Source organism: Glycine max, chromosome 6, assembly GCF_000004515.6.
Source record: "Glycine max cultivar Williams 82 chromosome 6, Glycine_max_v4.0, whole genome shotgun sequence".
NCBI classification, from domain to species: Eukaryota; Viridiplantae; Streptophyta; class Magnoliopsida; order Fabales; family Fabaceae; genus Glycine; species Glycine max.
Genome location: NC_038242.2, coordinates 11,545,057 through 11,562,310, shown reverse-complemented (window position 1 = coordinate 11,562,310; position 17,254 = coordinate 11,545,057). Strand labels below are relative to the sequence as shown.

At 30.4% G+C, this 17,254-nt stretch overlaps 1 protein-coding gene across 1 annotated transcript; it reads left to right on the top strand.

Moving 5' to 3' along the window:
• The first annotated feature begins 7,955 nt into the window (after window positions 1-7,955).
• On the top strand, window positions 7,956-15,434 carry LOC100779769 (aminoacyl tRNA synthase complex-interacting multifunctional protein 1). Its single transcript, XM_003526754.5, has 12 exons — window positions 7,956-8,188; window positions 8,699-8,794; window positions 9,660-9,830; window positions 10,141-10,206; window positions 10,782-10,847; window positions 11,803-11,919; window positions 12,538-12,704; window positions 12,838-12,928; window positions 13,024-13,092; window positions 13,198-13,289; window positions 14,986-15,049; window positions 15,149-15,434. Exons 1-12 carry the CDS (start codon window positions 8,120-8,122, stop codon window positions 15,251-15,253), a joined length of 1,173 nt encoding a protein of 390 aa, XP_003526802.1. The 5' UTR covers window positions 7,956-8,119; the 3' UTR covers window positions 15,254-15,434.
• The last annotated feature ends 1,820 nt before the right edge of the window (window positions 15,435-17,254 follow it).

Here is a 17,254-nt window from a genome sequence, read left to right as displayed (position 1 = left end):
ACGTTGAACTTCACCGCTGATTTAAGATATGCCTTAAGGGAAAACGAGATTTTCAGTTCATGAGAAAGCTCCTCTTTAACTAACTAATTGTAGCTAAGCTAATATACAAAATAGGATATACAAATGATAATGCTAATTCAAACTTGTAATGTACTTGTGGATGGCATGTGAATTTAATTTCGAATGGGGATAGAAATTGATAATAGTAATATAGGAAAAGAGGAAGGGTATTTATAAGTGTACTTTAGAGTGAAAGTTAGTTGGATTGAAAGTGTCGTGTGTAGGAAAGGAAAAGAAAGGCAATAAAGGCAAGTAGGTGGCTATGGTGGGTGGTGCAATTAAAGAAAAGGGAGAAAGATGTGCAGAAGATGGTGGGGGATGATGAATGGTGTGTGGAACAGTGCAAGTAAGAGTGCGCAGAAATCTAAGGGGGACAAAACTTTTCATGCTTTCTTAAATTTCATTAGGGTCCCCTGCTCTTTCTCATCCGGCAACTACAGTAGTATAGTAATAGTAATGTGTTTCACTTTCACATTTATCAGAGTGTTGTTCCAAATGTTACCCTAACATCGCTAAAGTGGTGTTTAATTTGACCATACCAATGCTGAGAAGGATGGGGGATCTTATTTATGATTTCTTATAATAGGATTTGAGTACTGCAATAGAAAAAAAATTGTAATTAAAAAGAAAGAATTCGTTAAAAACAGTGGATATTTCATTTTTATAATATTGTAATGGATTAAATATGATTTTGACCTTTCAAAAGTTCAAACATTTTTCATTGATGGCATTGTAATGGATTAAATATGGGCTTTAAGCCTCTAAAAAAATTATTATGGTTGGTCATTGAAATTTTTTAAATTCTCTTTTTAAGTTATTTATTTAATTTTGTTATATTTTTTGTTAAATATAAATGCACTTGTTGATATTTGTTTCTTCGAATCAAAATCCTTGTCTAAATTTAAATGATAAGAGGATTTAAAAATACAAATTTCAAAAAAAAACTATTTGTTATTTTCATGTCAAATTTTTTGATGATGATGTGCCTGATAATATAAATTATGTTCAATAATTTTAGTTAAAAATTTAATTTTAAATTAAAAATTAGTTGAAAATTGAAAAATTTACTTATTAAATTACAAGTGTTTAGTAAAATTAATTGTTGAAATAATTAAATAATAATAAAATTATGATTTATTTAAAAATGATAAGTAGAAAAACTGATAAATATATTAAGGATGAAAAGAAAGAAAATATAAAAAAGTTAGAAACTAATATTTTAAAAATATTATTTCAAGTAGTGTTTAAAAAAATGTTAAAAACTATTAAAAATGACAAATGAGTTGTTCAGTTAGGAAAAAAAGTTAGAGATTAGATGAAATTTCTTTTCAAATATAACTATAATAAGATTTATTTAAGGGATTAATAATAAAAAAAAAGAGTTTGTTTTATAGGGATAAAAAGCTTATTTAAGATTTTTTTTAATACATACTTATTTCTTTTAAAATTTTAACAACTTAAATTTATCAAAAAGTTACTAAAATAACTTATTAAATACATAATTAAAGTCTTTGACCACATGCATCCATAGTTTTAACGAGATAAAGATTTTTTGAAAAGGAAAAAAATTTGTTTGATTAATCATTAGAATCTCAAGATAAGTTTTTTAAGAATCAAAGAATTATATAATTTTTTACAACATTAAATATTTTAATAAGAAATAACATGATAATTTTATTACAATAAAAGAAAATTTAATAAAAAAAATAAGATTCTTATCTCTCATGAAATTTTTTCTGGTGAGAAACTGACTACAAAAACATTTCTAAAAAATATTATTTGATTTATTTCACATGAATGTTATTATTTTAAAATTGTTACTAAGCATGAGAAACAAAATTTTCTAGCCATTGATTTTCGAGAGAGAGAAAACTTTTCTCATAGTAAAAACACCCTCTAAGATAGTAGTGTGAAGCCGGGGAAAGAAAAGGTAAAAGTGTGATGAAGATGGAATCAGTGGGCAGGGTGTAAACAATGTTAGTTACTTGGATGTGAACTGTGAAGAGACAATGGAGGATCAGAAGATCGAAGCCCGTGACTGTGAGTTCCATTCAGAGTCAACAACAACACCATCTCTTTCTTTGCATTCATGCCACATAATCAATAACATATACTATGCTCGTACTCTGCCACTAATACATTTTGCACTTGACTCCTATGTGCCTGATTCTGCAACCAACACAATACGACACCCAATTCAATTCTATACTTTCATCAAGTTTGTTTCAGTCTTGCTCCTGCCATGGGAGCAGGTACCCATTATGTGGATTTTTAGTTAGTTCTAACAAAATGCTCTCCCTCTTTTAATTTCACTTCTTTTTTTAATTATTTGGCATGCATGTTCTTATTGAGTCTGTTTTTTAATGAAGTATCTCATGACCCAAAGCCAATCACTAATTTTTAAAATGACGAGATTTATTTAAGAAATTAATTTTATCAGATAAATATTTTTTCCATACGCATAAATCAATGATTGAATTTATAATTACATGCCGAAAGTACAAAATTATGAAACAATCATGTCACAACATGTTATATATTATTATTATGCAATGTTAGGCAGTTTACTCACAAGTTATAACTAAAAAATTGATGCTGGCTCAATTGCAAAGCATGTGTAGACCATATCATTTTGAAATTAGTTGAGAATGACAAGTAATGAATCTAGGGCAACTAAGAATGAAATGAATAGGAGTTTGTTTGTTTGGTTTGATTCACATAACTATTGAAGGAACAAAGTAACAAATGTCTTATGTGAGAGGGGGACAAAATGGGGAAGAATGTGAATGGAAAGGAGATGGTGATAAAACAAACAAGCAGTAAACGACAAGAGATTGGTGGCGTTAAGGGCCCTTTAAAATGAAAAAACATTTGCTACTTCCAAAATCAAAGTGGAAGAGAGAATCTCACAGCTTTAGCGATTGTGTGCGTTGGTCAATCCTTACGCTTGCAGGCTTTACAGCAATGCAATTTCTCGTCAAGCTTTTGCTGCTTTTCTATCCATCGTTCTCAAAAGTCAAAACTAATAAGGACCGTTTTACTTTTCAATGTTTCTTCGGAAGCTTTTGCTTTTTATAAGTGCAAGATTGATTAATGTCTTAGGATGAGTCGGGTCTCACCATGTCAACCGTCCAAATCTTTGCCAATACATAATATGTTTGAGATGGCGTTAGAATCATGTTGAAGAAAAAAAATATACTTTCCATGCAAAAATTACAAAACAGGAGAAGAGTTACTTTTGTGTTACCTTTAAGAGAACACAGACAATAACACACTAATAAATCTCTTGGAGGATAAATTACACTTTATATTTGTATATCATACTTGACTCATAATATTATTAATTATTATTTATTGTCTTAAATATTTTTTCTCTCTTCTGTAGTTTTTTTTTTTAATTTTTGTCATTATAATTTTAATATTTATAAAATTTGTTTGTTTTATTTTTTTCTTTAAAACATGTAAAAAAAATTTAACTACTCAATATTTTTTTATTATTTAAAGTATTATGTAAAATAGTTTAAGAATAACAAATAAAATAAACACATTTTGTGATGAATAAAATAAAAAAACACTTAATTATAAAAAATAATTAGTCTTATTACTTGAAAAGTTACACTCTAATTAAAGTGTTTCGATTTAACTTATCTTAGTAAACAAAATTTTGATTTAACTGTTACTATTTTTTTAAGAAAGAGTATTATTCTTCAAATGGTTGAAACATTACAACTACATTTATAATAACATTTATGCCAAATGAGACATTATCTAATCTATACAACTAATTCAGAAAAAGAATCATATATATATATATATATATATATATATATATATATATATATATATATATTAATATTTATGCAAATTTTATACTGTCATTTAATTATAAATTATTATTTAAATTATTTAAAAATACTTATTTAAAAAGTATATCCTCAAATATTTTATTTTAGTTAGACTCATTCAGTCCACAAATTTGGATTAGTAAAAAAAAAAAAATAGAACTGGAGAAATCAAGGAGAGAAAAGACTCATCGATCAGTCGTACCTCTCGTTCCATTTCTTTATTCAGCCAGCCAAGCAAAAGTGGAAAATTAAATAAATAGAGTAGATTCTATTCTAGATGGATTACATTCCTTTTTCTCATTCTTAAGTAAGTCTCGAGAGAATTTCATTGATTTATGATTTATGTTTTCGACAAATTTACTGGGTGTAATTTGATAATTTGTAAACTTTTTTTTCTTTGACTATGTATAATTGGTTTTATCTTTTGAAGTATATATTTTGATTCTTACTCTTTATCTAAACGCTTATTGATTTGAGCGTTAAAAATACTTGTTTGTGCATTTGCTTTGACATAAAACAGTACATCGCTGAATAGAACCACGGCAACAAAGAAAAATAGCATAGAAGCTTGTATATTTGCTTTGAAGCATGTTGAAATATTTTGTCATTATATTATTGCTGGGAATTGACAACTTAAAATATTAAGCAGTGTCCCTTATATACATGCGTAAGAGGATCTTTATTCCAAGGAGTGTCACAACTTTTTAAAAATCTGAAAAAAAAAATATTAAATTAATAATTATGATAAACTTTTTAATATATAAGAGGTTAGTGTGTTATTTTTTTATAGTTGAACTTATAAATTTATGAAAATTTTTTGGATGAATTATTTATGAAATATATATTTATTGTATAGGGGTTATTTTTTAATTTTTACTCCAACCCCAAAAATGTTGGAGAAAACACTGACATTAAGGGATTCGAAGCAGTTCTACTAGTATGCACATTATCCATTATATGCATGCTTGTATGGTCACATGTGTTGGACATATTTTTCTGCATCAATCAAGAAGCTGTGCTGTGAATTGTTGCGTCCACGTTATTCTACTGCTTAAGAACGTATATTTAGAACTGTATAACTATAACCAATCGTCAACACACGGTAAAGCTCCGTTCCCCACATATTGACCATGATCCACCAAACAATGCTAATATGAACTTTTTTTATTTTTTTCTTCTTCTATGTTTGTTATTTTGTTTCTCTCGTTTGTTTTCATTTCGTAATTGTAAAGTTAGAAATATTAGTATAAGCAAAGGGGAATTGGAGGTACGTATCGAATGATGATCAACAATTGAGGTCGATAGTTGTGTACTAGTAGTTCACTTCCATTCAGGTGGCGACAGATCCACGTGTTTATCTATGGTACGTATTACTGTTAGCTTCTTGTTCTATACGAAAATCCATATAAATACCAATAATTTTTTTTAAAAAAATAGTTCATATTAAAATCAACATTTTTATCTTGGCAGTGACTAAAAAGGAGGGATGCAAAAAAATAATTAATACGAGAAAGGGAGTTAAACTCTAACTGATAAATGATCAGACATTTTAAAAAAGGATAAATTTTTTAATAATCTAAGCTCAATTAAAGTCTAACGATGTTGCGTTTTTATCTGTCAAAGATTTATTTTAAAATTTTCAAAACAATTATAAAATACACAGTTTAATTTTTTTTGTTTATTCAATCAGCTGAAAATAAAAATAAAGATAAAGAGATAAGAAAAACAAACACAATATACTTATTTTGATTCATCTTAAAAATCATGTGACTTGTAATCTTTGATTATAATTATGATTTTTTTTAACTATACTATAGTTTACAAGGCAATAAACCCTACTTCATCGAGTATTCGTGATTAGTTGCATTCAAGCTAAAATTTAAATACTGTTTTATAGCATCTTCAATAGAGTTGCTTAACTAGACTCTTAATTAAAATTAAGAAACTTACAAATATCATTGAAGCAAACAAATTCTTAAACATGTTTGGTTCACTATTCAAATAATATTTTTGGATACTAATTTTTCGGGGAGCAAATTCAATTTCGTGACATATTTGGTTACTGTCAAAAGTATGCTTTTGGTCTGAGAATTAAATTTTATAGAAGTAATAGTTAGATTATTTTTACAAACTTTAATCCCACACAAACATGTACATATTTTTTGCTCTTATAAAAAAATGCTTATATAAATAATTATCGTCAATATTGCTTAACTATTACTAAGTGAGTAAAGAGGTAAAATAGGACCCACTAAAAATAAGTTATGAATTTAAATTGAGTTTCTATCATTGAAGTGAAAATTAGTCAGCATTCTTAAAATTTATGCAGCAATAAAAGATAGATTAAAAAAAGTTTAAGATTTCAAATTAAGTTATTGCATTGGAGACACTCTTAGGTTTGAATTTACTCTCTAAAACTTGTAAAGCAAAGCTGTAAATTATAAGTTATTTCTTAGATGAAATATAATCAACAAAAAATAAAGATAAACACACAAGCATCTAAAAGAATTAATTTAATGTATATAGAGAAATAAATGAAATTGTGGATACAGAAGGAAATGCTAAGTGTGGTTTCATCTAAACACACAAGCATCTAAAGCTCCATTTTTCTTAATTATTTACAGAAGAAGCGTATACGAGTAAACATGGAAGACCATAAACTCGTTTGAACTCTCAAATAATTTGAACCTAAAACTTGGGAAAAATATTATGTTTCTGTTTCCTATATTTTCATGAAATTATTGTTTTTAGTCTTTAGTTTCATATTATATAATTTAATTCATGTACTTAAAAAAAAGACTTATTTTTAGTCTCCCATCATGTAATTCTCACAATCAACATTGAATTTTGTCCGCAAATATAATGCCTTTTCAGTTTTTTTTTTGTATTACCTTTAATTCTTGATATACGATTTCAGCTTCTCCATTTTTTTTGTTGCTGTGATTTTAGTCTTCACATTTTAAAAAATCCATAATTTTTATTTAATTCTCAATTTTGCATTATTTTTTTTATATTTTTAAATAATTAAATTATTTATTAACGTTTTTGATACATAAATTATTTTTTGATGATACTTAATTAATTATGTTAAATTTAAGGATTTATTTTATTTGTTTGGAAATGGTTAAATATACCCTACTAGATTAATTTATATACCTGCCTTTCTCCTTTTTTCACTATTTTTCCCTAAACATCCTTACAATTTCGTTCCCAATTTCAATTCCTTTCCTTCCTCCGCAACTCACCCTCTTTCTCTGCCGCGCAGCCCTAGGACAACCTTGGAGGTGAAGAATAAAGGGAGTCTGAAATTTATTTTGATTTGTATTGTGTTGTGTTTTGCTTATGGTTTCGATTGGGAGAGGGTCTGAAATTTGGTAGGGTATATTTAACATTTGCCATTTGTTTTTGCTTAGGGTCCAATGTTGATTTTTATCATGTGTGACGAGCCTTCCCCTTCAGCCCATACAATTAGTCATTGGGCCTGATGAGTGATGACCGGGCATTGCTACGTGCATACAGCTAAATTGCTGATACACCCAGAAATTACGTGATTTTCCCATTTTGTCATTCCATAAAAGGGATAAAGAGGCTTACGGATTAATTGATCCGTATGAATCCAATCCGTAAGCCTCATATAGATTAGCTAATCATATGAGTTATATCAAAATTAATTGTCACAAAATTTGTTATTTAAATTTACATGCACATTAAATATACATTAGAAATTTTAGTGTTATATATAACAACATTATTTATTTTATAATATAATTGATCTATTAGCTTAGTTGGTTAGAACATCGTATCCATTAATTTTAAATTAATTTATGAAACATATTTTTGAAAAAATTTATGGATTATGTGATCCGTATAATTTATACGGATCACGTAATCTGTAGAAACAAAATTAAGGGCATTTTTGAAATTTTCTCTTTAATGCTGGGTGCACAAGTAATATGCCTGGTGCACCTAGCATGGGCCGTGATGACCATACTGAACAGGCCCACTGTTGAAATCCAGAGGAAGTTCACACGACGCCGTTTTTCAGAGGGAACAAAATCCCAGAACAACAAGGAAGACAGAGAAATCGGACAAAAACCTAAACCTAAACCTTACCCTGCAAAGTGTTGAATTTACAGTGTAGTAGTAAAGTGAGTAGAGAAATCGAAGTTGAAAAGATAATAGATAGTAACAGCATCATTCATCACTCATCAGAGATGGCTACCGTTGAAAGTAGAAGCAAATCAGTGGTATTGGCTCTCTCCAAGTACCTATCATTGGATCCTGTAAGTGCATGCTATTTTTATTTTTATTTTTTCCAATTTTCCACTCACATTTTCATTGAGCACTTCAAAACCCATGCAGAACAGTTTCATGGGGTTGCATTGCATTTACCTGTTAGTATAATGTTTGAGTAATTGGCTTGATTTCACAGAAAACCAAAACGGTGTTTTTTTCTCTTTTCCAAATATCCAACTAAAATCCAGACTGGATTCTGTTTGTATGAATTTTTCTATGAACACTTAAAAGAAAAGAAAACAAGAAGGTGAAATGAATTGAGTTTTTTTGGAGAAGTTAGATGAGAGAGTTTCTATAAAAGTTAAGTGCATAAGTTGATTTTATCTTACAAGAGAAGTTCAATTATTCATTTTACCTTCTTATCTTTGTCTCCTATAAGTGCTTATGGATTAGTTGATAGATGGTAAAAATATTAGCTGAGTCCTTAGTATGAGTTCTCAACTTCAGCTTGATAATTATGATGATGCAAATTCTAATGCTCCTTTCTTTGATTGCAGAGTGTTGTTCCAGCCGATACTTCAGACAGTGATATTAAGAGTCTTTACCTGAACATCATAGCGGTATCAGGACATGGGGTTAATCACTCTGATGAGGTAACCGGGCTCTAACTTTATTTGATTAGGCCATTAACATCATCAGTGTCACATGCTTCTGCTTCCCTTGCTTATTCCCTTCTTCTCCTTTCTTTGGATTTATAAGAATACTGCATGTGGTTATGCCCTTGATCCATCAGAAATAATATCGTATGCTAACTGTAGTTGTGAAAAAAATATTATTTCAATTCAATAATTGCTTATATGGAATAAGTTTAATATTTGGAAATAGTAGGCAAAAAATGTTTTTAAGGTAACCTGTTTCATTTGGATTGTTTGGAAGAATCTTTTTTATGTAGTAAAATTACAAAAAATTATTTTAAAGTTTTTTGTAGTAGCTGGTTTTGTATTTAAATTAATTAATTGTTGGGGATAAAATTGAAAAATAAAGGTTAGCTAAAATATAAACTGTTAGCTTTTCATCAAAGCTCCAAAAATTTGTTTATAATCAAAAAGCTATTTCCTTTGTAGAGATTATAATCTTTGATTGTGAATTGTAATTCAAATTGCTAAACACATTTGAATAATAACATCAACACTCTTTTTCTTCTATCAACCAGATTATGTGTCCATTTGGCAAACCTCCACAATCAATTCCTCCCATTGTGAGACATGCTTCGGTGTAAAATCTGTGGCCGAGATTAATTTTAACACAGATTCTTATTTAATTCAATGCTCAAAATTAATTCTGAAAATCAATTTTACCTAATTTTGAGACAAACGGGCCCCTCTAGTCTTTAAAAGCAATCTAATCCAAACATGCTATAATTGGCCGTTCCTTAACAAAATTTATATGCTCCCCAGAACTTGCATGTTTTGTGCTTTTCCTGTTAATTATCCTGAGTTGTATATTATTCAAATTTAGGTGTTGAAGTGGGTAGCATTTGCAGAAGCCTTCCCTGTGGCCCTTGATGCATGCTTTGAGAATCTCAATAGATTAAATGATGAACTGTCTGAAAAGTCTGTGCTTCTGGGCAATGGATTGAAACCCTCTGAAGCTGATGTTATAGTGTATTCAGTGATTCATTCTTCCCTGGTATGCATTTTCACATTCATCATACTTGCTTTCAGAATACAGGACTGCTTCCCTACCCCTTGTGTTGTGAACTAAAATAGTTGGTCAAACAGGATTTTTTGGTCTTTAATGCTCTTTCTTGTTTTGTTAGGATTTGTGCATCTAACATATATCAATTTGTATAAGATTCTTGATTTGTGTTGAAGATATCTAACCATTTTGTTGGACTAATGTTATCTTAATCTTCTTTTGCACTAAAGAGTTGATGATAATCATGATATAATTTAACCATTAAGGTTTTAATTAGATATCTCTGGTTGCTTATTGCCAGATCAACCTTTCAGATACAAACAAGGAAAAACTGCCACATGTATTGAGATGGATGGATTACATCCAGGTAATGTTACACCTTAAATGTGCTTATGTTCATGGCTATTTATGTATTATGTATAGGAGATTATACTACGTTGCTACTCATACGTGATATTTTCTGCTAATCGGTGCTACTTCCACAGTAAATTTTAGGAATCTTGAGAATCTGTGACTGTAGTTGGTTTAGATGAAGAATATTTTTATCTTGTCATCTCTACTACAAATGGCAAAGATTAAAAGTTAATTATCTTTTCAAATAGTACATAAATTGAGTTGATTGTTTATGTACCGAGGTGACACTCCTCTGCATTATAAATGGACTTATTTTATTTGCATTTTTACTCTTCCAGCTTAGTTTCAAATGGGACATTAGCCTTGTAGGACCTCAAGGCCACAGTTTTAAATGGTTGAGATTCTTGCATCAAGTTTATAGCCCATTTCTTAATCATTATTTAGGCTTTAATATCCTATGAGTTGTTGCAGTGTGTTGTCTAGCTATGTTGAGTTTACCAAAAAAAATGCATTTATTTAAATTTTACTCTCAACTTTGTAACAAGATTGTTCGTTAATTGTTCTGACTGTATGTTATTCTTTCACCAGCACAAGCAAGAATTTGTAGGTTTATTTGAGAAAATATTGTTGCAGAAGCCTGGATTTGAGCCCCCGGTGAGACATCATTCCATTGTTGCCTTTTGATTTTCTTCATATAGATTAAACAAGTGTAAGGCGCAAAGCATTCAGCTATAGTAATTTAAGGCATTTATTTAATAACATTTTTGGAAAATAAAGAACAGATTTAAACAAGTTAAATTTGTATATTTATTTCTTGTTTTAGATTTCATCAATTCATTAAAGAATTAGATATCAAATGTCAAAATAAAAATATGTTAAGTTTTGAACAAATATTCCTTAATTTTTTTATAACTAACTGGGTCCAATTCACAAAGAATTTTAATGGTGTTGACATGGCAGTCAACATTGCCCAAAAATTTGCTGATGTGTCAGTCAATATCTATCCAGACAATTTTGGGTGATTTTGGTCCCAAATTCCAATTGAAATGAAACATTTTGAAAAACCAGTTGAATCTTTTTCATTCATGGACTAAAATGAAAAATCACATACTTTTGGGGAACTCTAATTAAACCTTCTAGTTAGATTGACTACAATACAGACATCGATGAGTGCTTGTATCAAGTTCTAGATTTTTATGTATTATTTTGATTTAATCTGACCTGGTGCTAAGTTCCTTAAGTATAGCCTTTGTATTTTGGCATGCAGAAGCTACTGTGAACTGTCTACTGCTAAGTGCTAACTAAGCTTGAGCAGTGTAAATAAAAAACCCAGCGCTACTGTGGACTGTGTACTGCTAAGGGCTAACTAAGTTGAAGCAGTGTAAATAAAAAACCCAGCATGTCCACTTCAACTTAATGGTCTTTTCTTTCTAAGACAGTGCAAGTATCCTTAAAGAGTTGTGAAAGCAGTTTGAACTTTGAAATGAACATTGTGTATATGCTTGTCAATATCCTTAAGAAGTTCAATCATGCACCCTAAGACAGGCATATGTAGATTTGTGATGCCTAATAGCTTCTTAGTTTTTCATTCCCCTGATATTTTTTGAAGGTAACACAACCTGTTGGAGCTGTGGAAGCTGATTTAAAATCAAACAAGACTGAGCAAAGTGTAAAGAATGTCAACAAGTCCGAAGTAGACTCAAGCAAGGATAAAAACAAAGCTGAGGTAAATTAATCTATTGCTTTTTCACAAAAGTTCCAATATATATTTTTGGTTTTATTTTTCTCTATAGGAAGACAACCTAGATAAAGAGATATGACAGGATTAGGTTATGATAATGATAAAAAGCCTTTTCCGGAGAAAAGAAATTTGTTGGTTAACCAGTCTTGATCCTTGTTGGGTACATATTGAGGTAAATGTCAACCAGTATTGTACATGTTGGGTAAAACAACAGTCTCGGTCCATATGTAATAATGTATAACAATTTCCTATTTCTTTAATTTGAAAGTAGATCTTAGTCAAAAGTGACAACAATAACCTCATAAAAAAAATGACAGAAACTAAGAATACTAAATTGATTTTAAATACTAATTTAGGCTTACAATTCTTGATGTACACGGTTTGAATGGGGATAACTGGTAACTTTTTCTCTCATGATTTGAATTTCCCTCAAGGTTGATATTTATTTGGATAGAACAATACAATCATATATGTTACTTGAGAGGATTGGGTGCTATAAATGGTTATTTTTATTACAAAATCCTTGTACTTTTGTAGTTATATCATAATACAGTTTCTTCACTCTAGCTTTACATTTGATTTCATTTATTTTTGGACAATAAGGGAAAGGCAACAGGAGGAAAATCAACTGGAGACAAAGAACCCACCAAAGCCAAGGCAAAACCTGCTGACAAAGAAGTGGCTGAGAAAGAGAACGAAGTTAGCGTCAGTTTGCTTAATATTCAAGTTGGATTAATTCGCAAAGCATGGAAGCATCCATCTGCAGATAGGTCCTTTGACAAACTAACTGAAAAGGCTTTTATAAATAAAGAAAATGTTAAACTGACAGTAATAGAGTCTGATGCTTCTGCATTTTGATATGTTTGACGTGAATGTTAATATCAATGGACTTAAATTATGCAGTTTGCTAGTTGAGGAGATAGATGTTGGGGAGGACAAAGTGCGGCAGGTTGTTAGTGGTTTGGCAAAGTACTGCAATCCTGATGAGTTGACGGTGATGTAGTTTCTTAACTGCGTGCAATGGTTGGTTGTATTCATTTTGCATTGTAATTAACTCTTATGTTTCTGCTGTTTGATTTCATTTTGTAGAATCGTCGTGTTGTACTTATAACAAATGTCAAACCTGGAAAACTACGGGATGTGATGTCTCAAGGATTGGTATTGATGCTCATACTGGTTGCATTTGCTAAATTGTTTTGCTGTGTGTAGCTTTTGATGGTCAAGTAATCTTAAAGGGATATATGCATTTGGCTCCCTTTGCAGGTCTTATGTGCTTCGGATGAAGGTCCAACCATTGTGGAGCCCTTGCTCCCTCCAGAAGGATCACAGATTGGGGAACGTATTTCTTTTTCTGGGTAAGCTGCTAAAAATCTTTTAGACGAGGCAGTCAGTAATGTATTTCATGGTTGAGTGACTTGTTTTATCCTCTATCTAAAATATTTAGAGTAAATATCTCTATTTCATCCAACTATGTCTTGGTAGCTCAGAAGTTCATAGTTTGCTGTGGTCTATTCCCTTTCTAAATTAGGCTACTTTCAGTTAGATGTGGGTAGTGATCGGGTCAAGGTGGAAACAAATTGAGTTAAGTTAGGATTTAAGGCTTGAGCCTGTCCTACTTTACAAATCAAAGGTCTGAGCTTTGCCTTGTTTACTTGATATGGGCTTTTTTAAGGCTTGGCTTGACCTTTTAAAAGTTTGGCTTAGCTTGGCAGTCTATTTAAATGCCTACTTCGTGGTAAAGGTCTATTGAATTTGAATAAGTTACATACTTCTAAATAGGCTAATGAGTCTACACTTGTATGCAAGCTAGTGAATTTAATCCTTTAAATAGGCTAACAAGTATATAATTTTAAAGTATTATAGTAATAATTTAATACAACAATAATATTATTATTATGGAATTATTTGTATTTATTTAAATAGGTTGGTCTGTTGAGCCAAAAAGACTTTTTGAATGACTAGAAGACTAACCTTTTTAACTAAATAAGCTTTTAAAAAAGCCTTGATCTGACCTTTTTAGCAAATAGGCCTAGCCTGATTTGGGCCCACTGTGGACTAGGCCATAGGCTCATGACAAACGGTTTGACCTATTTTTGTCCCTAGTAATGGGCTAACCTGCACTGATCAGTCCTACCTTAAAAAATTTGATGAAATAGATCAAAGTGGGTTTGGCTTGCTTTAGCCACTCTAGGTTGACAAGTTGGCAGTATCCTTTTTACTTGGGATTTTTAGGGTTTTTTTTAATAAAAAAAGTATATAGTTTTGGATACTATTTAGACTTTTGGGCTATGAAGCCATGCAGGCTTGAGACTTTTTTTTAATAATTGAGTAAGAGGGCTAGTTTTAGAAAAAAACTTTTTTTTTTGTTTAACATTTAGTTGGTTAGCAGGTGGGTTAGTGGGATTGCAATCTGTTTCATCTACAGGTTAAATGAACCGGTTTGTAAAGTTGTGTTTAAATAGACCTGCTAATTGCCCAGTTTTAATTTTAATGACCCAAAAAAAAAGATGTCTGGTCCCTATCTGTGGTGGTTGTAGGTTAAACTAGCCAGCCCTTGCTGAATAATGACAATATTTTCCCGTTGGATTTCTCATTGCCCTTAACTGAAGCTACGTAGAATTGTGTCAAAGTATTAGCAAAGTAGAAAAGCGGAGACAAATTATGTTTGGGTACCCATTTAGTTTTGATATATCCTCTTCATATGATAGTTTGCCAAATACCTCATCACTTTGTTATATACACCTATATACCTTTCATTGGGCCTGGAGACATCACTTTAATTATAATGATAAGATCGAATTTAATGTAAGGATCACTGTGCCAGCCGGTCATCTGGCAAACTGAAGTATCAAACATAGATATATAGTGGCCCCATTTTAAGGTATATCATGCCAATTGCAAATACTTTTTCGTTCCAACTGTATAGCACTTGACTAGAAACTTGCATGTGGTTCAAATTTTAGTTGGTAGCACTTGTCTTATTGTGCTTTGGATATAACTTACAGTACTTGAGATCATTAATTATGCCTATGCTTTGTCGTTCTAATTTAGGATTGATGGAAAGCCAGAAGATGTACTAAACCCAAAAAAGAAACAGCTGGATAAGATTACACCGGTATTTTCTTTGCACTCGTTAACTTTGCATTTTTAAAATTCATAATGTTTATACTAGAAGAGATGATGTTCACAAGCTCATGATACTTTTTCCATGCAGCATCTTTTCACTGATGACAAGGGGGTAGCCACATACAAGGGAATACCATTTATGACGTCTGGTGGACCATGCACATCATCCATTCCCAGAGCAACTATTAAATAATGGAGATATGGCCCATTCATTGTTCTTCGCCACTCATAGATTTTTGGTACCACAAAATATTTGAAGTTTTGATTACGTTAATGAGACGTTACTATCTTGTTGACAAGCTTATGCTGCACTTGCACTTGCATGCTCTTTAATGCTACCAATATAATCTTGAATCCAATGATTCTTGAGGTAATACCATAGTAACTTTCTCCACATTGTAAAAAGAACGAAAGACTTTAAAATTATACAACCTACCAACCAAGGGTTATTATGCAGGCCTTCAATGCTACAATTATTATATCGAATCCATTGAGTCGAGTTAATGCTACAGCAAACTATATACATTGGTAAAAGAACATGAGATTGAAGTTATACAACTAGGCAGTCCGGGATTAGTACAATTCGTCATAATTATACAGGATTTGAGGCTGCGAATATTTCTCTTGGATTAAATAAAAAAAAAAATGCAAGAATGAGGATGACTTCGAGGCATTTTGGTCAAACACTATTTCAAGATGAATTTACCGAAATAAGGGGGAAAAAAAGAATTAGATGCAAGATTGAGGTAATTTTGTCAATATGGTATGTTGATAACTTGATTTGGTTAAATATAAAGGTCGACAAAAATTATAGCAAATGTGTAAGGACTAAGGACAAGGATGTTGGAGCCGGTGGAACAACATATCCTGTTGAAAAAAGGTCGTGTGTAGAAATAGCAAAGCGGTTCAATTTGTCCTCACTCACTTACAAGTTTCAACATAATTGACCAGTCAACAAGAGTTGAAAAATATTATTGATAAATGGTAATTCACCCCATTTTTTTTATAACCGTGATATTTTAATCATATAAACAACAAATATGTAAGCTAAATGTTTTAATAACATAACGTTTAAAATGAAAAACCAAATTTATAGATTTGTCACGCATAAATAAATAAAAAATATCACTTTTAATTTTGTAAATCTCCGGAACTGGAAGACAGGGCCTCGGGGTGCAGTATATATGTAAATCTAGTCATGACCTTGGGAAAAAGAAAAACCGTGAATATGAATGAATGACATATCTTGCCGCGTTTGGTGAATCTCTGTCAAAACTGTAGCTTGAGGGTCAGCCAGCATACTTTACAGGTTGACTGAATGACTGTGTCACTCCAAATATTCACAAAATGTCAATCCAAATATTCACATTTCTTCATCCACTTACCCTTCGTTATGTTATGTGCTTTCTTCATATCTTTCCAGATTTAGAAATAAAAGCCACCATATTGTGAGGCTAGTCCTAGTCTACCTCAACCACCCAACATTCAAGATTCCAACAAAAATAAAACCAAATGTAATTTTTTTTTTTTTTTAGATAAGAGCAAATCCAATAGTCTTTTCGTTCACTATTTACTCCAGTGTACAGACTACAAGTGCTTATTAGAGCATATCAATGTCATTTATTGGTCCGTGAGTATTTTAAGTAATGATATGGAATATTATTTTACTTTAAAAACTTCATTGAATTTTGGAATTATAAAATTAAGATTTTTTTATGATTTAACTACTTAATTATTTGTGAAAACAAAGATTATTCAACAATCAGTTGTTAGTATAATCAATTATAGAAATAGATTTCGTGTTTAGATATATTAGGTGAAAAGTAATTTAAAGATAATTTATTTTATTTGAATTGTTTTTAAAAAATCATTTTGTTTATAATAGAATTTCAAAAAGAACGCATGAAATTATTTATAATATTGATTTTGTATTTTTTTAAAATAATAAGTGGGGAATAAGATCAAGAAAAAAGTTATTTAATTAAAAATAATTTGATAGCTTCTAATCAAATAATTTTGCTTATAAAAAAAGCATTTTTATTACTTTGATAATTTTATCAAACAGGCTATATTTTTTTGTGATGAGAAGAGTTGGGCAGAAAAAAAAAACAGGAAAGAAGAATATATATTTATAAAAGTTTTTTTTTGTTTTGGTGAAAGGAAAAAAATAAAATAAGTACAAAAATATTGAGAT